The following is a 24,099-nucleotide window of genomic DNA, read 5'->3' on the forward strand; positions in this document are numbered from 1 at the left end:
CCATCGTCCTTATATCATACAATATGTTGATTTTCAGGGACGAGATATCTTTGTCTGCAACTTTATGAATACACTCTGGAAGAATATATCAATAATAAAAACCATGACACACTGGTGTTAAAGAAACTTGTCAAACAGATTCTTGAAAGTCTAAAGGTGCTTCATTGTCAAAATCATTTGAATGGGAGTCCAACATTTAATATGTACAGTTTGGATCATGTTCAAGATGTGTACAGATTCTCTGTGAATGGTACTCATGGCCATTGATCAGTGGTCTTTGATCAGTGGGTTTTGGTCAGTGGTTGTTGATCAATGGTCATGAGAATTTGCATAATTAAGATTAAGGAACTGACCTCCCAGCCCATTGTTCCTCAGTGGGCTGGTTTCAGTCATTATGCAAATGTACTGTTTATAGGATTGGGGAAACCTGCAGTCAGCTGAGACTGAAGAAGTCACTTGGATGAGTGACGAAACCTTTCTCCCACAAAACTCTACGTCCAGATGAACAGAATCAACTTTTAGAGATTATGCATGGTATTTATCTCATTTTAAGGGGATAATTGCTTTGTTTAACATTGTATTTTATATACTAATCTTTTTTCCACATTTTCTCTCTATTTCTCTCAGATCTAGTGTCAGTGTTTTTATGTTACCTCCATTGAAATTATTTCTTCTTTTCCACCTGTTGATTCAGCTCAGGATAGTCATTCCACCTCTTGACTTTATGACCTGTTGAATATCAACTCCTTCATAGTTTTCTTAAATTAGTAACATTTCTCAGTCACCTCTTAAACATGGGCTCTCAGTCATCTCAGGCACTTCCGTTACACAAGTACTACTTCTATTCTCCTGAAAATATAGCTAGCATTCATAAAAGTGAAAAAAAAACCAGTACTGTGATTTAATCTATTTGGATTTATCGTTTTTAGTTAAGTATTTCTATTCCTTCAACATCTTACAATGCTGTGACTGCAGCCATTCCCCAACTCTTGCCTTATGAGCACTGGGGTCTGTAGTTTGATGGTTCCACAGTGCCTCCCTCTGGCTGTGATGAAATACCACACCCCTCTGCTCTTTCCATTACTGATAGAGTCTAACAAGCAGTCCGACGGGAAACAAAAGACACAAGCAATTCGTAGCAGTAGACATGTTATTGAAAGCATTAAGGGACTTTGTTCTGTTTGAATAGTTGTTTGAAAAGTTTTGCATGTGTTTATAGTAATCATTTTCCAAATGCTGGTAGGATGAGATATATTATTTTCAGGGAGTTTGTAGTAGTAGGAACTTTATTTTTAATAAATATTAATAACAGCACTTTTTAAAAACAATTTTATGATTAATTGTATTATAGCACTGTTTCACCATATTATTAGGCAATTCATTGTTTTCACATATGTAAATCACTTTTATTTAACATAAAAAGTATAAAAAGGTACATAAGATTTAATGTAAATTTAAATCTACAAACTTTATCTTAATTTATTGTCTCATACAAATACTGAAATTTTCTGTATTTTAGTCACAGAGCATTTCTCTTTTTTTTCTTTACAAGACTCATTTTTTTCTGCTGCCCCACCTGCTGGACTGTTATATGTGTTTGTTTCTTTGCTGATATTTAATTTATTAAATAAGTGTGTACTTCATAATTCTGTGTCATTTGTAAAAATGTTGTCTATGAGAATTCCACAATGTGACGTGATCCTGGTAGGTCTAGTAATTCTGGGGAGGAGGTTCATACAGTACATTGTGTTAATAAATGGATCTTTCATATTTCAAGTCCTGTGTATTGTGATCCATATAGTTAAATGTTTTCTGTTCTAGTTGATCATATTCTGCAACTGTCTGACTGATGCAACTGTTTATTCCAGATGTAGCTGAGTTTATTCTTTGAGTGTGCATCATGAGTGTGTGGTTGTTTGTTACGTTGTTTATAGTCCAGGTCATTTTGCTCATTGATATTTTTCGAGAGCCACCATGTTTTTAATGGTCAGTACTTAAGCTTCCTCTGGTGATCTGTTTAGTTTAATGAATGTTTTGTGAAGTACTTTGAATTTTCCCCAGTTCCTTAAGGTATCACACTTTTTTGGCTATTTAAGAGATATGATTAGTATATATTATAACATAATAATATTATGTATTATGTTTGTAATTTATAAAAGAAAAAAACACAGACACTTTGCCTACTACATTTCATTTTGAAATTTCAAGTCTATTTGTGTCATGTAAACAGTATCACGAGGATGCTTTGTAAATTGTATTGTAAATCCTGATTTTATTTTGTCTTGATTTGTTTTTTTCTCTGTTTTGGTTGAATTAGTGAGTAGAAGCTGACTGCCCCAATTAGTCTTCCTAACCTAATCCCAAATTCAGATTAAGGGGAGTCTGATTCAACTGCCAAACTCAGAGACTCAGGCAAGAAGGTTGCAGTTTCTCCTTCACTGTGAGAGAATTGCAACGACTGCTGATACACTAACAGTAGTAACAGCATTGGGTAAGGTCAGACACCATGGCATGCTGATCTCCTCAGAACCTAACAGCAGGAGAAAAAGAAGAAAATGAACAAAGAGCTCTGCATGGTAACCATAACAATCCAAGCTACAGCCAACCTAATACAAGGACACACCTGTGCATCCTCCATTACAGCTCCTTCTGCAGTGCTGATGCATTTTAGAAATAAGGACATAGTTCAACATGAAACACTGAGACTGATTTTTTTTTTCTTTTACAACCATATTGTTGGGGTTTTTTTATAAACCACATCTAAACCACATCTATCTAAATCTGAAAGCTGTTATCGTCATTTTCTTTGATAATATATCTGTTTTTTTTATCCAAAGTTATTTTTTGTATGTTTTTATTAAACCTAGAGACCTGATAGCTCCCCCAGCCCAAAAACATTCAAGAGTAGCAATCTCTCCAAAAATTTCATAGTAACTACAGACTTCATTACACTGCTGAAACCGGAAGACCCGTAAAAGAGGAAGAACCGCTTCGAGAAGCAGGAAGATATCGCTCAGATGCAGAATTGCTCACCTTTGGCACGGTAAGTTATTTCTCTTACAGTTTTTTTTATAACGGTATTGCAAAATAATCCTTATGTTAGCGTAAAAACAGCACACATTGTAGACTTACTGTTTTAACTCAACGTCAAAGGATTTCAAGTTTACTTAAGTCTCGGATAAGTCTGAATTCTTCAACGCGTACGTGTTGCTCCGAAGTTTTACCGCCTTAAGTGTTCTCAGCCTGTATTTCCCGTTGCGCATCCTCCTGAGATTTAAAGTTAAGATTCCTATTCAGTCATATTAAGCCGAATGTTTTGGCAAGTGTGCATATGCCTAGTGTATAATCATACACATATTTGTCTTTACATTAAAAAAACATTCAACAGGAAATGTGAAGGAAGAATAACATCTCTGAATCCCAACAGTAAATTTCTCTAGTCTCATTCTGTATTGAGAGATCATAGCTTAAACAGCAGACACCAAAAGTAAAATTTCTTACAATCCAACAACAGTTTTCTTAAAATTTGTCATGTAGCCTATAGATAACTGAAAGAGAACTTACTTATTGACTGAACTACCCATACATACTTTAGACACGTGTAAAGAGTTTAGATGCAGTTTGTTTTAAAAGCAACTGTTTTGCACTGTAACAAGATGTTGTGAATCTTCTCTCCAGATACTGTATGTCATAACACAAAAATCCAAAGTCACAAAGGAATGGAGAGAAGAAAAGGTCCTGTTATACATGCAAAACACTTTAAAACACAGTTAAATGCTTTCAAAATATTATTTTTGCATGCACAAATACTCCATTTGTAGTCTAAATAGAATCTTAGGATTCTGTAGACATTTATAAACAACTATTAAAAAATCAAAATAAACATCCTTTAAACTCCAGTTTTAAGGATTTTAGGATTTTTTAGGTATTTTAGGTAAAGCTGGTTTTATATTACTTGGTTAATGACAGTGCTTTCTCGTTCGCAGGCAATGTGAAGCAAAACAATGAATATCATCTCTCAGCTACATCTGGCAGTATCCCCACCAACAGAGACACATCCTATAATCCAGTGCATAACTAACAATGACCTCAGAAAGCTCAAGAAATTACTGAAGGACAATAATGTTAATGGAGTTTACCCTTGTAGCAAATGGGGTGATTATATAACCCCACTGATCTCCGCTGTTGTAAATCACAACACAGATACCTGTTCTTACCTTGTGCGTCAGGGTGCGGACACAAATATACCTTCTCAACTCCAGTGGACACCTTTGCATTATGTCTCATATTCTAAAGCACCACTTCATTTTGTGGCTCTGTTGCTCGAGGCAAAAGCTAGCCCAGATGGAAGGAGTGCTCCAGTGCAACAAGAGATACCCACACCACTGCAAGTTGCAGCCTTTGAAGACAGGGAGGATATCATGAAAAGACTCATCTCTGCTGGCGCTTTGGTGACACTGCCACCCATAAATGATCCTCAGTGGCTTATTAACAGTAAAAAAATATCTCAGATGATTAATCACTTTGCATCAAATGGAGATAGAGTGTGTTCCCAAATTAGGCATTTTTTGGATATGGAAATTGCTGTTTTTGAAAAAACACCTGACGAAGTTTTTAAAATGTTCAACAGTCACATGTTGTTAGAGCATCCTAGGTCTCATCTGACCATGATTGAAATCCTTTTTACTGTTACTGGGAGATGGAAAGATAAATACTGCCAGGCATGTATTAAATGGCTAAAGAAAAATGGAAATGTGAATACTTACATTGTAGGTGCAGCCAGCCGCTTTCCAAACATCCCTAAGACACATGTAGGGAGGGCAGTTGAAAGTTTGAGTGCAGTTTTCTGCACAATGGATCAAATAACAGATGAGCATGCAGTAGCTATAGTTCCACGACTACTGAAACTGCTTTGCTTAAAAGAGAGACCTGACATCTGTGAATCAGTGCTACAAACACTGTATGTGATAACACAGAAAACAAAAGGCACAAAGGACTGGCACGTCAACTTTTTACAGAACTTATGCAAAACAGTTTTCCCTTTTGTAAATGAGCAACACTCCACTAAGATCAGGGTCTACACATACGGTATATTCGCCAACCTGCTGTCAGCTGAAAAGGCAGCTAACATTTTTAAATCAGTGGCCATAACTTCAGTGCCCGAGGACATACTGACATCTGTAGAAATGGAATTGAATGAAAAACTGAAAGAGGTGCTGAGGAGTCTGAAAGAATATCTGAGTAAACCAAACTCAGAATGTGAGGGAAACACAGCCTCAACTTTAGTCAGGAAGAAGAAAAAGAAAAGGAAAAAGAAGGAAAAGACCCCAAAGCAAGAAGACCCAAATGCTGAAGTTTCCACTGCAGCAACTGATCAAACAACAAAGGTTTCTGTTGTAGAATCAACTTCAAATTTAAAGCCTTTTGACTACAGCACCAATGGAAAATCAGAAAAACAAAAATGGCTTCCAATCAGCAACAGGTGGAAGGAGAAAACTGGAGAAACTTGTTTGCACAGATGACAGTAAAATATCCAGAATCAGAAGCATTATTTATGTGAATGATGCAGAATTCAGAAAAGCAACTACGACGTGCTGAAGAACGAAGAAGGAATCCTACGACTTCCTGAACTCGATCATCCTTATATCGTACGATATGTTGATGCTGCAGAGGACGAGAACTTTGGATATCTTTGTCTGCAACTTTGTGAATACACCCTGGAAGAATATATCAAGAATGATGACCATGACCCACTGATGCTAAAGAAACTTGTCAAACAAATTCTTGAAAGTCTAAAGGTGCTTCACTGTGGAAATCCTAAAATTCTTCACCGAGATCTCAAACCCCAGAACGTTTTGATTGGTGAGACATGTTTGAAATTCAGGGAAAAACTAAACAAAACAGATGTCAGGTAAATATAAATTAATGATTTAGTTTCATGAGTTTTGTATGTTATTCCTCCTGCAGATGTTACTGGGAGGGCAAGATTAGCTGATTTTGGCATAAGCAGACGCTTACTCAAAGGCCAAACAACTTTACGTACACGCAGTGCAGGAACCAGATGCTGGATGGCCCGAGAGACTTTAGCAGAAGAATCTGTGATATCATACAAGTCAAGCACTGACATCCAGGTAATACAGGTCCATTAAACTTGATTAACTGAAAGATGCCTTGGTAAAAATATCTAAACTGATGTGTTATTGTTAAGGTGGCAGGCATGCTGATTTATTATATCCTCTCTGGAGGCAACCATCCATTTGGCAAATCCTTTAAATGTGAGTCAAACATTTATGATGGAAAGTACAGTTTGGATTATGTTCAAGATGTGGTGGCAAAGGATCTCATCGAGTGGATGATCAACAAAGAGCCAAAGGACAGACCCAAAGTAGAAGAATGCTTAAACCATCCCTTCTTCTGGACTCCGAAAGAGTAAGGAAGTCATGCTGTAACAGAATCTGCGATTTCTAGTTTAACTTTAGTAAAGCAAGAATAGATTTGCTCATGAGAGCCTAAACTGTGAAGGATTTTCAATCATTTTCCCACACATGGGGGAAAGTTTTCAGTCTGTTACTTGGCTTAATCCATATGTTGGGAAAATGAGGTCAAACCGTCTTGTACTCAGACAGGCACGTTAACATTGGCAGCAAATACTAAATTTGTTTCATACATTTCTATTCTCGTATTTTTAAGCATGACTCTTTTGTGCTGCTCCTGTTATTATTCAAGATTTTCCTCTTAGTTTTATGTTGTTGTTGTACTTATAAAGCATAATTTAAACTTTATTTCCAGGCAGTTTGAATATTTGAGAGAGACTGGGAACAGGGAGGAGGTGGCAAATTGTCGAAATGCCGATGAAAAGCTGATTGGTTCACTAGAAGCATGTGCTAATGGATCCTTCAAACTGTGGAAAAATAAGGTGACTTACAGATGAGAGGTCAAACTTATGTATTCCTAAAGTCCAGTTCATGACCACCATGTTTTGTTGTTGCAGTTTCCCCAAGAGCTGGTTCAGAAGATGGATGGCAGAAAGCCGTACCCTGAAACCACACTGGGGTTACTGCGCTTTATACGCAATTTCAATGAGCATGAGTAAGTTAAACTAAATGAAAAGTGATGTAATTCATGAACACACATATTTATATGTGTATATATGTTAATTTCTTGTAACTATATGAACAAATCACAAATATTTCTGATACTATGACAGATTTGGAAGCTTACTTCTCTTGTTACTACTCATTAATAAAACTTTCCTTGTTCACAGGCTCAAGAATTTTCCTCACATTGATGGAATGATGTTATTTCCTGATCTCTTTGGGTGTGTTTACAAGTTTACCAAGGATAAAGGCTGGAATTTAGAAGGAAAGAAGGAAATGTTTCAAAAAGAAGAAACAAAGGACATTTGTACCGCCTTTACAATAATGTCTACAAGTACGGACGACCCTCTGAGTTTCCCAGTTCAGGAATCTCAATAGTGACTTTAAACAAAGTTGAATTCAGTAAGGACGAAGGCTGTCATTAAGGCCTGTACAGTATGACAACCATTCAGAGAAAATGTATATAAGCAAATACTATTATTAGAAGTACAGATGTTAATGAAAGCTTTGAAGGATATTTTGTTCAAGTGTGTATATATAAGCACACCACAGAAACCAAACTAGCAAAATCAAAATGTGTTCTGCACAATAAGCCAAAGTTTTGCACCTGTTGTTCATTGTGACCACTTTCCAAATCCTGATAGAAGGAGAGATGGTATTTTAAGGGACCTACTAGTACTAGATGTCAGTAATGTTATTTGTATAGTTTTATAGTTAGTAGTTAATTTAAAATGTGCTATTATGGTGGCTGTATTTGCAAATGTTAGTGATAAAAATCTTTTTGAACCAAAAGAAATGGTAACACTGGCAGTACTTAAGGATAAGTTCTCCCAATTCATTTTTTTTTTAATTACATACAGACAGACATTTTTTCAGTTTTATTCCAAATAGGAAAATGATTAACCTACTTTTTCAATACATTTTAGTTTTGTTGTTCAAAAATACATGCTTAAGTATGCATTTTGATTTTTGAAAACTTATATGTATCCTGTCAACTGTATACTAGAACTATGTACTATGCCAACTTTTCTGTACATGTATTTTGAATTAAAAGTGAATGTCATTACAAATTTACCAAATATATTGGAATTTGTATGTTTTATTAAAGATTTTTTTTCTCATTTTCATATTGTAAATTACTTGGAGCAAATTAATCAGTGAAGGTGTCAGGATATGTTGATGTGTGATGTAAATGGTAGCATGGCTCAGTGGTAGCATGGTAGCATGGCCCAAGCATGGCTCAGTGTTTGATATTGAGTAAAAAGTCAATTACAGCTGTTCTACTTTTGTGTAAATTTCACAATGTTCAAGATATAGGGGTAATGATAACAGTTTTATTAAGTTTTTATTCACATTAAAATGTTTTTTTTACCATATAATCCATTAATAACTGTCAACTAGTTAAACACAAAATTTCCATGATTTGTATTGATTTGTATTTACATCAGAGCTCTCTTATAAAAAGTTCAGTGAAGCTGCTGAATATCTTTGTCAGGTTCATTTTAAACATGACTTACTATTGTGTGTAATGTGTGAGTGTATAAAACGTTTATACACTCATTGGTTGCAACATAGATCAGATGGTGTTGCCACCATGAGGTGAAAAGAGAAATTACACTTTAATAATTCTGTTTATGGTGGTGAGCCATGAATTATAAATTTTAAGGTAGGAGTGAAGGGCCTGACCTGGGACCGTGTTTGGCTGCCTGGCTGGACTTTGGTGTAAGACAATGTTTAGTCCACATTGAGTCATGAGTTGTATATATTCTGGACAAACCCATCGATGCCATCACTGGGTTTGTCCAGAATATATACAAATATAAAAGAAAAAGAAAAAAACCCCAGAACATAAAGTAAAATTAAAGATTTAAGAAGGAATTTTGCACTGTGACTCTTTCTTGTTTTGTTTAAGAAGCTCACTTTCCAAACCCTGGTCAATGATGCACTCAGAGATTAAACCGCTTTTATTTGTAGTTGACTCGGACGACATCTTCCAAAGATCCAAAGAACGCCAAAGTCCCGACCATTTAGTTCTACATTTCTACAACCATACAGTTTTTTTTCTAGTGAATGGTATTGTAAACTTGTAAAACATATAAATTACACATATTTAATAAACATTATTTCATATTCATAAAACTAAACGCAAAGTAAACTGCAGATTGATTCTTTCCTGTGTAAATAAATGTATAAAACTGTGACTGTAGGACGTGTCCCTTCATTATTTTCAGATTAATGTTAAAAATACAAAGCGACAAGTGAAACCTAGTTTTTTTGTTTTTTGCACTTGTGTGTGTGAACTAAATGTTAAAATAATATCAAATATAAACTACATTTTCAGTGTAATTTGATTTTAAATTGTTATTTAATTTAAATGTTTGTCTTATTATTCCATAACAGTGTGCTGTAAACGGTGACATATTTAATGATGGACTTTGTCCTTTATTATAAAACTAACTTTGTGTCTTCTTCACTTCTGCTGTTTGCAGGCTGTTTGTGGACATCAAATTGAGCCGCTTCAGAAACGACAGCTGGCACAAAAGCTCCGTCCTGACTGCCTTTAATAAAGACACGGTTGCTGCGTCTCATCCAGAGTTTGACGATGACGATCAGAAAGTAAGCAGCTGTCTTTTTGCACTACGCAGCACACTCATCTCTGCTTTAGTTTGTACATTTGCACCTGGACCTGTGTTTTGTTCTGTGTGTGTCTGTGTGCAGGATGCCCACGAGTTCCTCGTCTGTGCTCTGGACGTGCTCCAGTGTGAGTTCTCTAAGCTGCAGACAGAAGCAGCTGCCTTGGAGAAGCCTTACATCTGTCCAGTTAGAGCTCACAATGGCTTCAAGATATTGAGCACAAAGAGCTGCAACAGGTAGAAACAAAGTAAACTTTAAGTGTTTTCATGATGCTGCTGATATTTCTTCAGTGTGAGTCTGTAATCTTTGAAATGATGTGATTCAGCAGATGTGGTGTGCAGTTCTTTGGGTGGGAGGACTACCTCCACCTCTCCCTGGACGTGGTACATCGAGGCTCAGTGAGACTCCATTCTGTGAGCAGCCTTCCACAAATATGTAATTCATCTGTGAAAGAGTTCAACTCTAATGCACCTGTTCCTCTTGCTCCCTGCTGCAGTTGCTCATAGTTGGACTCATAGTTGGACTATGAGTGCCAGTGTGGAACTAAGAAGATCGAAGAGGAGCTGTCGTTCTTGAACCTCAGATCGGTCCCCAAAGGCCTCAAACCACCACGGTTCAGTCGGTGTCGGGCTAACAGTTTCTTTCATGTCATGTCCTCCTATTGTGTGAAGTTGCACTGGGTTGGGACTGGTTGTGTGTGTCACATTTGCGGTGAACCAATGGCTGTAATGGGGTTGGATGAATTGGAGGCAGGTGTAATGGACTGCACTGATACACTAGTCAACTTATAGCCCACACTACAAACACTGCTGTGTTATTTTGTCTCTCTGTGCAGGTATGTAATGTGATGAAACCTCGGATGACCTGATATGTTTGGGATGGGTGGGTTGTGCGCTGTGAATTATATAGTGAATCGTGTTATTTTGTCTCTCTGTGCAGGCCAGGGCCTGTAATATGCCGCAGCCTAAAGACAGCTGAGTTGCAGAGGCCAGTGATCACTGGCTATCTACTTACGGGGTGGTGGGTCTCAGAGGACAACTGCTACCCCTGTGGAAGTGAACAACGTGTGGAGTGCAACTGGCTTTGTGGCATAGCTGGCTCTGGCCTTGGACTGTGTGTTTTTACTTTGTACACAAATAGGACACTGGACTGTTTTATCTTTTATTTTTTGATCATTGTGTTAATACATTACCTTTAAGAATTTTACTGTTGACTGTCATGTTTTTGCCCACGGTCAGACCTAGAATCGTTTTGTGAGTGTGTTACAGACCTGTTAGCCATGTAGACAAATTGGTGAGCATCAAAGGTGGGAGGGATGAAAATTGCTATCAATATTACTGATTATTCATCTATGATCAATGGCGTGTCCAGTGGGGTGGCCTGGGGGGGCACAGGCCACCCCCCCAACCAGACTGGCCACCCCAGGTGCCACCCCGAAGATAAAACAATAAAATCTAATGAAATATCAAATGCACGATTATGGTTTCACAGTGAAGCTCAGATATCCGAGTGTAAGTGAATGCAGCATCGGCTTCTGCACTATGCGCATCATGTTAGCAAAGGTAGGAGAGCCAAGCACGAAAGACAGCACGGCAGAAAACATTTTTTCGGCGAAAGATTAACAAGTTAACATAGCTGGACTAGCCATCGGACGTTTGCATGGTGGGCTGATGACTTATTTATGAGAGGTGGTGGATTGGCCAGATGCTGGCCGATGTGTAAAAATAACTCAGTTGTTTGGTGGTGGCTATGGCGGAGCTTCCACAGAGGCAACAGGTGGATGAGGGAGGGAAGGTGAGGCAGGAGGAGGAGAGACCCGAGGCGGCCGCCAGTCCGAGTGTCAGGTGAACTGAACTTCAGATAAGAAGTTATGACCTGCAGTCTATCTGGGTCAGATATAAACCAAGTTTAGGTGCAGTTTATTTTCGCTGTGCTGACTTTTTACAGTCAGTTACAATACCTCATACTGCGTGAGCTAGCATGACAGTTTATACAGCTGTTCAGTTGCTATGATGTTACTGATAGTGAACTTTATTTTATTCATAAGGTTAGTTAGTAGAGTTGCCAACAGCTCCTTAAAAACATGGGATGGTCCCTCATTCAGAGAAAATATTACGCGTTTCGTATTGAGCTGAGAAGAGACGCAGTTTGTCCCGGACTTCAGCTAGGATGGAAAAAGACACAAAGCTGGAGTTATTCTGTCTTTACAGCTGCCTCTTCTATTGCTACTTCAATCATGAAACTGATCAATGATCAGCTGATCGTCTCTCTTGTTTGTTTATCACTCACTTTGCGCCAGAAAGAGGAAACCAGCAGATGTCGCGCTAAACAACAGCAGCACGTTTAAGCTTGATCAGCTGTTGTTAGAATTTATTTAATATTAATTTCTACTATCAGCTGATGTTTGCTGGAGCCACAGCTGTAAAGCTGCTGGTCATGATGTCGGTTTGGATATGTGGTGAGAGGGAAACATGAAGATGAAACCAGGAGACGTCCTTACTGAATCATCAGAGCTGTGATGGAGAAACAGGTTTACCTTTTAGGTGACATGAATGAGTTGAAGGGAAGTTATGAACTGTTTCTGAGAGACTAATAACACCAGGATCCTTTTCTAAGTAGCTGACAGCTGGTAACTGTGCAGGGGCGGGTCTAGCAAAGTGTTTCCAGGGGGCCAGGTAGGGCATTAACAGGGAGAGGGGGGCACAAAGAAATACTTTTCTTTTTTATTCTCATTTAAAATATCTAGCTTTTATTAAATAATTATCTGAATCTTGCGAACAAAGTTTTTATCTGACGTAAAATGTATAGAAATCATACATATACCAAAAAGACAGCGTACATCACTGTCACAACAGCATTTGTTTTCATTCAAAGGCTTTATGGCTTTAATACCTGGTGGGCCGGTCTGTAATCAAAATGCCCAATTTTTTGTCCCAGTCCAGCCCTGCAGGTTAATACTGGCAGTGTCACCATGCCAGCTGACTGTATTTCATCATCAGCCAGTGTTGTTCTTTATCAATATTACCAAAGTTTACCATAAGGCAGCATAGAAAGTATTTACTTGCTTTCAGGTTTTATTCAAATGTTAGTCTTTTCAGTTGTTTCTCCACTTTTTTCCTGTTTCAAAATCAAACACCAGTTTGTGAGAAGATTATCTTCTTTTTTTTTAACAGGCATTGGTTTTGCTTTGGCTAATTTGCCAGTTGTTTGTTAAAAATGTTCGTATTTTAATATTCAAAAATGTTTTTGCCCAAAACATATGTGCACTACATGTCAGTAAAAATACTATGCAAATATTGATGTCCTTGAATGCTGAGTAAACACTGACTGATTGTATCTCTTGTACTTTATCAACGCAGTATCTAAAAACTTTGCACCGTAGTGGTTAAAATCTCATTCTAATAAGGTTACGGTTATTAGGTTTATAGGATTATTGAATTATGGTTAACAGTTGGTAGAATTGTTTTTAACATTATCTGCCAATTACATCTGCCACCCTTCTCCAAATCTGTGCCCCTACCTGGCCCCCCCAACAAAAATTTTCTAGACACGCCACTGTCTATGATGTTATCGTGTGTGCGTGTGTGAGAGAGAGAGAGAGAGAGAACAAGAGTGAAATTCAAATTTTATTTGTCACACACACAGAACCATACACAGTATGACATGGGGGTGAAATGCTTGTAGCTGTACAATGCCCGACCATTAAATGACATTACATAGAATATGAGAAGCTGTGTTTGCTCCAGCATAACATGACAGTAAAGGCATAAAAATTGTTTCTCAATGGCATATAACAGGAACATAATGCAGTTGTTACACCTATTTCCTGACATTTCCTGTTGTTTATCCGCTGGTCTCCTCTTTCTAGCGCAAAGTGGGCGATAAACAAACAAGAAAGACGGGACTTGCGGCAGAAAAGCTGATCATTGATCAGTTTCATGTTTGAAGTAATAACAGGAGAGGGAGGGGAGAGAATGAGAGAAGTAGATGCAACTGCGTAGCAAAAACACTGAATAACTCCAGCTTTGTGTCTATTTGCTGAAGCTGAAGTACGGGACAAATCGCTTCCTTTTCACCTCAGTATGGAACTCAGATGGCCAGTCCAGCTGTGGCTCAATATATCAGTTGTTAAGCTTAACGTGGAAATACTATGCAAACATTCAGGGATGAACTTACACACTTGCTTTACTTCTCTGGGATAGTTTTCGCCGAGATGAAATGCCGCGGTTAGGAAGCATGTAGCGAGGCTCCAAATGCTCCACCAGACCGCCACAGGTCTTGGAGACAACAGCCGCTCTATCACGTGACACATACTGCTCCGACGCGCCGAGCTGGGTTACGCCAATTAGCGCGTTTTGTGAGGTGATTTTTTGATCGGATTACATATTTTATTTCTCTCAGATATCCGATCCAGTAATTTAGGTCAGTATCGGACCGATACCAATACGTAATATCGGATCGGTCCATCTCTAGTACTAAGTCACCATAAGAAGTGTTTCTGAACTAAAACAGCCCAGTGCGCGCTCCTGACGCAGGGCAAACCAATTCTGTCGGGGATAGACAAAATTCCAAGGATCCCCTGAAGTAGACTGTGATCTGTAAGCCGCCAAAAAAACACGAAGACATCCCACAAACCTGAGATGGACTCGACTCACCTCCCAGCAATACATTTCTCTGGCCTGAATCGGTCCAACAACTTTGGAATGTATTCCCGGAAATGGGAGAAACCGGAAGAGACAGCGTGGCACAGTGAAGAAAGTGCAGTAACCTGACAGGTGTGGGCCTCATCAGAACAACAGACACCGCTCTTAGAAACTGTAAGTAAATTTTCTGACAATCCTCCACCAGTTATCTTAAAACTTCATCGTAAAATAATCTTTTTGCTTTCTTTATGAAATCACCCATGTGAAAGCGTGCGCTTTGAGCCCTCTTCGGAATATTTTTAACTCTTTGGTCACACCCTATGTTCATTGGCGTCGAGGGTTGCGTTTTGTTGCGGAGATTCCAAAAATATCTTCATATCAGCCATAATATCAGCTGGTCAGAGTTACTCAGGAAAAGAGCTTCACCGCTGCCCTTCCTTTTCCACAGTGTGGGAGTCACAGTATGGGCCAATCTATTCACAATTGTAAGAGTTCCTGCTTTGTCCAACTCGTGCACTGATGATTAGCTAAAACGCCATGACTGGGCGCAGTCGCTGGAGTTAAAGTGAGTGTTTTAGGTACATACATAGGCTGTGTAATAACTCGTAGTCTATATGTCTGCATCAAAGGTTTTTTTTGTTTATTTGTTTTTTACTAAATTCCACCAGTGATTACTCTGGCTGGTAGAAAGAGTTTGGTTACCAAACCATCCCAAATAAAGTCATAAAAAATTAGTCTGCATAAATGAAATATAAATTGACCCTGATAAAACAAAACAAATGGTTTAATGTACATTTATAGGAGATCTACACAGGCCTACATACCGATTTATTCAAAATTAGCTGGCAGAAAGTGACAAATATTATTGTATAACATTGTATTGTATTTTTATTTCAGACATATACAGAAAAAAAACAATATATACACAAGTACACATACTTGCATTTACAAATACGAATATATATGTAAATACACACACGTGTGTGCTCAGATAAAACAAAAAAATAAAATAAAAAAATAGAGTCTAAATGACATGAACTCATAAACTAAGTGTTTAGTTTATGAGATGAATCATCGTCAATTTGCAAATTCTGACATTTTGATGGTTTGGAGGAAGTAATTACTGAAGCTAACTGAGAAAGATCAATTGAAGAAAAAGAGTCCAAATAAATAATTATCAATGGTGCTGAAAGTAGCTATGCATAATGTTACGTTGGTGAGATTTTTATAGGCAATTTTTTTCTCTAATGGTTAAAATTGTAAATGGCCTATATTTGTAAAGTGCTTTTCTAGTCCCTAAGGACCCCAAAGTGCTTTACATATCCAGTCATCCACCCATTCACACACTGGTGATGGCAAGCTACATTGTAGCCACAGCCACACTGGGGCGCACTGACAGAGGCGAGGCTGCCGGACACTGGCGCCACCGAGCCCTCTGACCACCACCAGTAGGCAACGGGTGAAGTGTCTTGCCCAAGGACACGACGACCGAGACTGTCCAAGCCGGGGCTCGAACCGGCAACCTTCCGATTACAAGGCGAACTCCCAACTCTTGAACCACGATCGCCCGTGTATTTATTGTCTTTATTTGTAAGTCATTACTAGTTAATGTTAAAGTAATAGTTGGCTCTACAGAACTCTGACTGTTTGTCAGTCTCGCACAGTGGTGAAAAGAAACTGCAGGTTGTTCTTATTTTCTTCAGTCAGTGATGAACAGTAAGATGTTCTAGCTTTACAGAGGGCTTTTTTAAAAATAAAGCTGCAAACTATTTCTCCAGGCTAGATGATGACACCATTTCCTCTGCAGCTAACAAGTTATCTGCTTTAAGGTGCACATTTAAACATTATACAAGAGAGTCAAGTATTTTGGTTTTGAGTCTTCTTTGTCAGAAGAGCTACAGTAGCCAGAGTTGTATGGAAGAAGTAAAATTATTAACAAGATGATCGAGCTCTGTGGGAATTGTGTTACTCTGCACTATGTTAGTACAAGGCATTAAAGAAGATAACAGTGGGTGAATTACAACCTTAAATTTAGTTACAGCACTTTACTGTAATGAAAATCTATTTCCTGCTGTGTAATCCATTATTGTAAATGGAAACGATGAGACAAAAGAGAGCAGTACCTTAAAACACTGAAAGCTGCAGAGGTTTTGTCTCTATTGAACATCAAACAAGAAGTGTTGATCTGAAATCTGGTCAGAATGAATCCAAGTGCACCTTTCAGCCATTAATCTGGTTGGACTGTCACACTGACAGCGTAGCATAGGTGGGCTAACATCCACTCTGAGTACAGATAACAAAGTGTGTACAGTAGTTGTAGTGCTGACCATCCTCGTCCACATCACAGAAAGGCGTGTGATAATAATAATAACAGCAGCAAGAACATTAGACAAACATTTTAATGTTGGTGAAATTACAGACACAATGATTTCCTGTTTATCTGTAGCGCGTCATGCAAGGCAAATCTATGACACATCTGTTTAACCAACACATTGAATCTAAAACATCGGAGACTGCCACTGCAACCATAAACAAGACATACGATAATGTATTAATTAGCTTGTCTTGTTTTCTTTATAACTCTTCTTCAATTGTACTGCTGCAGCCCTCACTGTTCAAACCTTTACTTTATTCTCTGTAATGCATAGAATAAAATTGTAGATAAACACACATGTTACTAATTAAAATAATAAGTTTTCTTTGGGTAAAGAAATTTTATTAACATGATTAGAACACCAGTAGAAACAGTGGGCTCTGTATGCTTGATTGAGAAAACCACACCGATGTTATTGTTTAATCACAGCAACAAAAATGTTGTGATATATGTGAGCTGGGTCATCATCAACCATCTCTGAGCTACATAAAAATGTTATGGTAGAAAATGGGAACATTATAATGATTGCTGTGAAATATAAGCTTGATATGTCAACTACCTTTGAAGATGCATTTATTTTAACAATGGTCTGTTGACACACTTTCAGACCTTTCTTTTAAACATTTAACTCTGTGGCAATGTTTGGACATGTACATCTTTCTATAAAAATAAACCAGGATCTGTAATTTGGAACATATACGTCAAAAAATGTCTACATTTTTCCTAATTATAACATGGAGAAAACGTTGGCTTGAGCAAGTTGTACCACAAAAACAAAAATATCAGTAAACTATCCTTCTAACTTTTAGAATATTTTGTGCTCTGCCATCTCCGAATTTATGGTCCGAAGTTTGAATATACAGTATACAATGGGGTGGCTGTAGTTCAGGTGGCAGAGCAGGTCAGCCACTAATCAGAAGGTTGGTGGTTCGATCCCAGGCTGCCTCCTGGCTGCATGCCAAATGTCCTTGGGCAAGATACTAACCCCGTGTTTGCCTACTGGTGGTGGTCAGAGGGCCCGGTGGCGCCAGTGTCCGGCAGCCTCGCCTCTGTCAGTGCACCCCAGGGCAGCTGTGGCTACAACGTAGCTGCCATTGCCTGTGTGTGAATGACTGAATGTAGTGTGAAGCGCTTTGGGGTCCTTAGGGACTGAGTAAAGCGCTGTACAAATGCAGGCCATTTATACAATGACTGCTGTTAATTTTATCTTTGTACATATCTTTGTTTTTTGTTTTTAAAAAAGGCCCACCAAACCACTTTCAAGCCATTTTTATTCCACTTTGTAATTTGAGCAAACATTTGATCATGACTGTCTCAAAAACTACAAAAGAAAAATGCAGAAATATTCATATTCTACATATTTGCTTAATTCAGTTTGAAAGTAAAATGAAAGTAGCGTTTTCTTCATTTTGTGCCAAAAGTGTCTTACTTACTGGGATAAGTTTATGGCTAGATGTAACACAAGCAAAAGTAATGAAATTGATGAATTCTAACTAAGGGTGTTGGTGTTTTCAGGTGAATATTATTTTATGCATGAATTTTCCAGTGTGGTAGCCAATTATTCACTTCTAAAAATCTTTGCAAAGTTTTAATATTGTTTAAACTCAAACTTAATTTTCTTTTCGCTTTTCTAAGGATTAAACTGTAACCAAATTTTTGAATACTTGGCTAATTTCAGTAATTTTTCTTTCACAGGTAATCTGAAGGAAAACTATGAATATTTTCACTCAAGTACATCTGGCAGCCCCCTTACCAACAGAAACACATCCTATAATCCAGTGTATAACTATCAATGACCTCAAAGAGCTCAAGAAATTACTGAAGGACAATAATGTTAACAGAGTTTACCCCTGTAGAGAGTGGGGTGATTATGTAACCCCACTGATTGCTGCTGTTGCAAATCACAATAGAGAAATTTGTTCTTACCTTTTGCGTCAGGGTGCAGACCCAAATATACCTTCTCAACTCTGCTGGACACCTTTGCATTATGTCACACGCTCCAATGCACTACCTGATTTTGTGGATCTGTTGCTTGTGGCAAAAGCTAATCCAGATGGATGGAGTCCTACTCCTCTGCAACGACAAAATTTCACACCACTGCAACTTGCAGCTATTGAAAACAGGGAGGATATCGTGAAAAGACTCGTCTCTGCTGGTGCTCTGGTGACACTGCCGTCCATTAATGAACCTCAGTGGCTTATTAACAGTAAAAAAATATCTCAGATGATTAATCACTTTGCATCAAATGGAGATGAAGTGTGTTTCCAAATCAAACATTTTTTGGATATGGAAATTGCTGTTGTTGAAAAAACACCTGACAAAGTGTTTAAAGTGTTTAGCAGTCAGATGCTGTTAGAGGATCCTCGGCTCCATCTGACCATGATTGAAATCCTTTTTACTGTTACTGGGAGGTGGAAAGATAAATATAGTCAGATGTGTATTAAATGGCTAAAGGAAACTGGAAATGTGAATACTTACATTGCAGGAGCAGCCAGTCGCTTTCCAAAAATCCCTAAGACACATGTAGGGAGGGCAGTTGAAAGTTTAAATGCAGTCTTCTGCACAATGGATGAAATAACAAATGAGCATGCAGTAGCTATAGTTCAACAACTACTGAAACTGCTTTCCCTAAAAGAGAGACCTGACATCTGTGCATCAGTGCTACAAACACTGTATGTGATAACACAGAAAACAAAAGGCACAAAGGACTGGCACGTCAACCTTTTAGAGAACTTATGCAGAAGAGTTGCCCCTTTTGTAAATGAGCAACACTCCACTAAGATCAGGATTTACACGTACGCTATATTTGCAAACCTGGTGTCAGTTGAACAGACAGCTAATATTTTTACATCAGTGGGCATAACTTCAGTGCCCGAGGACATACTGACATCTGTAGAAATGGAAATGGATGACAGGCTGAAAAAGGTGGTGAGAGGTCTGAAAGAATATCTGAGCAAACCAAACTCAGAATGTGAGGGAAACACAGCCTCAACTTTAGGGAGGAAGAAGAAAAGGAAGAAGAAAAAGAAGGAAAAGACAGAAGACCCAAATGCTGAAGTTTCCACTGCAGCAACTGAACCAACAACAAAAGTTTCTGTTGTAGAATCAACTTCAAATTTAAAGCCTTTTGACTACAGCACCATTGAAAAATCAGAAAAACAAAACTGGCTTTCAATCAGCAACAGGTGGAAGGAGAAACTGGAGAAACTTGCTGGCACAGATGAAAGTAAAATATCCAGAATCAGAAGCATTATTTATGTGAATGATGCAGAATTCAGAATAGCGAAGGGAAGTGATGGTACTGAAGTCTTCTTGGGGCTGAGAGAGGACGGCACAGAAGTTGTCATCAAGAGAATGTCTAAAAGCAACTATGAAGTGCTGAAGAATGAAGAAGGAATCCTGCGACTTCCTGAACTCGATCATCCTTATATCGTACGATATGTTGATGCCGCAGAGGACGAGAACTTTGGATATCTTTGTCTGCAACTTTGTGAATACACCTTGGAAGAATATATCAAGAATGAACATGACCCACAGATGTTAAAGAAACTTGTCAGACAAATTCTTGAAAGTCTAAAGGTGCTTCACTGCGGAAATCATAAAATTCTTCACCGAGATCTTAAACCCCAGAACGTTTTGATTGGTAAGACATGTTTGAAATTCAGGGGAAAACAAAAAAATAAACATGTGTCAGGTAAATATAAATTAATGATTTATTTTCATGTTTTGTACTTTATTCCTCCTGCAGATGTTACTGGGAGGGCAAGATTAGCTGATTTTGGCATAAGCAGACGCTTACTCAAAGGCCAAACAACTCTACATACAAGCAGTGCAGGAACCAGATGCTGGATGGCCCGAGAGACTTTAGCAGAAGAAGCGGAAGAATCTGTCATATCATACAAGTCAAGCACTGACATCCAGGTAATACAGGTCCATTAAACTTGATTAACTGAAAGATGCCTTGGTAAAAATACCTAAACTGATGTGTTATTATTAAGGTGGCAGGCATGCTGATTTATTATATCCTCTCTGGAGGCCACCATCCATTTGGCAAATCCTTTAAATGTGAGTCAAACATTTATGACGGGAAGTACAGTTTGGATCATGTTCAAGATGTGGTGGCAAAGGATCTCATCGAGTCGATGATCAACAAAGAGCCAAAGGACAGACCCAAAGTAGAAGAATGCTTAAACCATCCCTTCTTCTGGAAATCTGAAGAGTAAGGAAGTCATGCTGTAACAGAATCTGTGATTTCTGGTTTCACTTTAGTAAAGCAAGAATAGATTTGCTCATGAGAGCCTAAACTGGGGGGGGGGGGGATTTTCAGTCTGTTACTTGGCTTAATCCATGGGAAATGAGGTCAAACTGTCTTGTACTCAGACAGGCACGTTAACATTGGCAGCAAATACTAAATTTTTGGGTGGCTGTAGCGCAGGTGGCAGAGCAGGTCAGCCACTAATCAGAAGGTCGGTGGTTCGATCCCAGGTTGCTTCCTGGCTGCATGCCAAATATCCTTGGGCAAGATAGTAACCCCATGTTTGCCTACTGGTGGTGGCGCCTGTGTCCGGCAGCCTCGCCTCTGTCAGTGCGTCCCAGGGCAGCTGTGGCTACAATGTAGCTTGCTATCGCCAGTGTGTGAATGTGTGTGTGAATGGGTGAATGACTGAATGTAGTGTAAAGCGCTTTGGGGTCCTTAAGGACTAGAAAAGCACTATACAAATGCAGGCCATTTAAATTTGTTTCCTACATTTTTGTTCTTGTCATTTTAAGCAAGACTCTTTTGTGCTGCTCCTATTATTATTCAAGATATACCTCATAGTTTTTTTGTTGTTATTGTACTCATAAAGCATAATTTCAACTTTTTTTCCAGGCAGTTTCAATATTTGAGAGAGACCGGCAACAGGGAGGAGGTGGCAAACTGTCGAAATGCTGATGAAAAGCTGATTGGTTCACTAGAAGCATGTGCTAATGGATCCTTCAAACTGTGGAAAAATAAGGTGACTTACAGATGAGAGGTCAAACTTATGTATTCCTAAAGTCCAGTTCATGACCACCATGTTTTGTTGTTGCAGTTTCCTGAAGAGCTGGTTCGGAAGATGGATGGCAGAAAGCCGTACCCTGAAACCACACTGGGATTACTGCGCTTTATACGCAATTTCCATGAGCATAAGTAAGTTAAACTAAATGAAAAGTGATGTAATTCATGAACACACATATTTATATGTGTATATATGTTAATTTCTTGTAACTATATGAACAAATCACAAATATTTCTGATACTATGACAGATTTGGAAGCTTACTTCTCTGTTACTACTCATTAATAAAACTTTCCTTGTTCACAGTCGTGAGGACGCTCCTCACATTGACGTATTGGTGTTATTTCCTGATCTCTTTGGGTGTGTTTACAAGTTTACCAAGGATAAAGGCTGGAATTTAGAAGGAAAGAAGGAAATGTTTGAAAAAGAAGAAACAAAGGACATTTGTACCGCCTTTACAATAATGTCTACAAGTACGGACGACCCTCTGAGTTTCCCAGTTCAGGAGTCTCAATAGTGACTTTAAACAAAGTTGAATTCAGTAAGGATGAAGGCTGTCATTAAGGCCTGTACAGTATGACAACCATTCAGAGAAAATGTATATAAGCAAATACTATTATTAGAAGTACAGATGTTAATGAAAGCTTTGAAGGATATTTTGTTCAAGCGTGTGTATATATAAGCACACCACAGAAACCAAACTAGCAAAATCAAAATGTGTTCTACACAATAATCCAAAGTTTTGCACCTGTTGTTCATTGTGACCACTTTCCAAATCCTGATAGAAGGAGAGATGGTATTTTAAGGGAGCTACTAGTACTAGATGTCAGTAATGTTATTTGTATGGTTTTATATTTAGTAGTTAATTTAAAATGTGCTATTATGGTGGCTGTATTTGCAAATGTTAGTGATAAAAATCTTTTTGAACCAAAAGAAATGGTAACACTGGCAGTACTTAAGGATAAGTTCTCCCAATTCATTTTTTTTTTAATTACATACAGACAGACATTTTTTCAGTTTTATTCCAAATAGGAAAATGATTAACCTACTTTGTCAATACATTTTAGTTTTGTTGTTCAAAAATACATGCTTAAGTATGCATTTTGATTTTTGAAAACTTATATGTATCCTGTCAACTGTATACTAGAACTATGTACTATGCCAACTTTTCTGTACATGTATTTTGAATTAAAAGTGAATGTCATTACAAATTTACCAAATATATTGGAATTTGTATGTTTTATTAAAGATTTTTTTTCTCATTTTCATATTGTAAATTACTTGGAGCAAATTAATCAGTGAAGGTGTCAGGATATGTTGATGTGTGATGTAAATGGTAGCATGGCTCAGTGGTAGCATGGTAGCATGGCCCAAGCATGGCTCAGTGTTTGATATTGAGTAAAAAGTCAATTACAGCTGTTCTACTTTTGTGTAAATTTCACAATGTTCAAGATATAGGGGTAATGATAACAGTTTTATTAAGTTTTTATTCACATTAAAATGTTTTTTACCATATAATCCATTAATAACTGTCAACTAGTTAAACACAAAATTTCCATGATTTGTATTGATTTGTATTTACATCAGAGCTCTCTTATAAAAAGTTCAGTGAAGCTGCTGAATATCATTATGTCAGGTTCATTTTAAACATGACTTACTATTGTGTGTAATGTGTGAGTGTATAAAACGTTGGTTGCAACATAGATCAGATGGTGTTGCCACCATGAGGTGAAAAGAGAAATTACACTTTAATAATTCTGTTTATGGTGGTGAGCCATGAATTATACATTTTAAGGTAGGAGTGAAGGGCCTGACCTGGGACCGTGTTTGGCTGCCTGGCTGGACTTTGGTGTAAGACAATGTTTAGTCCACATTGAGTCATGAGTTGTATATATTCTGGACAAACCCATCGATGCCATCACTCTTATAAAAGAAAAAGAAAAAAACCCCAGAACATAAAGTAAAACTAAAGATTTAAGAAGGAATTTTGCACTGTGACTCTTTCTTGTTTTGTTTAAGAAGCTCACTTTCCAAACCCTGGTCAATGATGCACTCAGAGATTAAACCGCTTTTATTTGTAGTTGACTCGGACGACATCTTCCAAAGATCCAAAGAACGCCAAAGTCCCGACCATTTAGTTCTACATTTGTACAACCATACAGTTTTTTTTCTAGTCAATGGTATTGTAAACTTGTAAAACATATAAATTACACATATTTAATAAACATTATTTCATATTCATAAAACTAAACGCAAAGTAAACTGCAGATTGATTCTTTCCTGTGTAAATAAATGTATAAAACTGTGACTGTA

General features: G+C 37.9%; 2 protein-coding genes across 2 annotated transcripts in view; both read left to right on the forward strand.

The window, feature by feature from the left end:
* Positions 1-24,099, forward strand: part of LOC309702949 (uncharacterized protein) — a 63,991-nt gene that overhangs the window by 23,689 nt on the left and 16,203 nt on the right. The window lies entirely within an intron of this gene.
* LOC309698206 (serine/threonine-protein kinase/endoribonuclease IRE1) lies at positions 5,187-22,765 on the forward strand (the record flags this gene model as incomplete). Its single annotated transcript, XM_082520506.1, has 8 exons — positions 5,187-5,482; positions 5,570-5,862; positions 5,968-6,092; positions 20,628-20,669; positions 20,747-20,967; positions 21,619-21,745; positions 21,821-21,918; positions 22,093-22,765. The coding sequence occupies 8 exons, from the start codon at positions 5,187-5,189 to the stop codon at positions 22,301-22,303; spliced, it is 1,413 nt and encodes a 470-aa protein (XP_082376632.1). The 3' UTR covers positions 22,304-22,765.

Source organism: Aulonocara stuartgranti (assembly GCF_965226115.1).
Source record: "Aulonocara stuartgranti genome assembly, chromosome: 3".
NCBI classification, from domain to species: Eukaryota; Metazoa; Chordata; class Actinopteri; order Cichliformes; family Cichlidae; genus Aulonocara; species Aulonocara stuartgranti.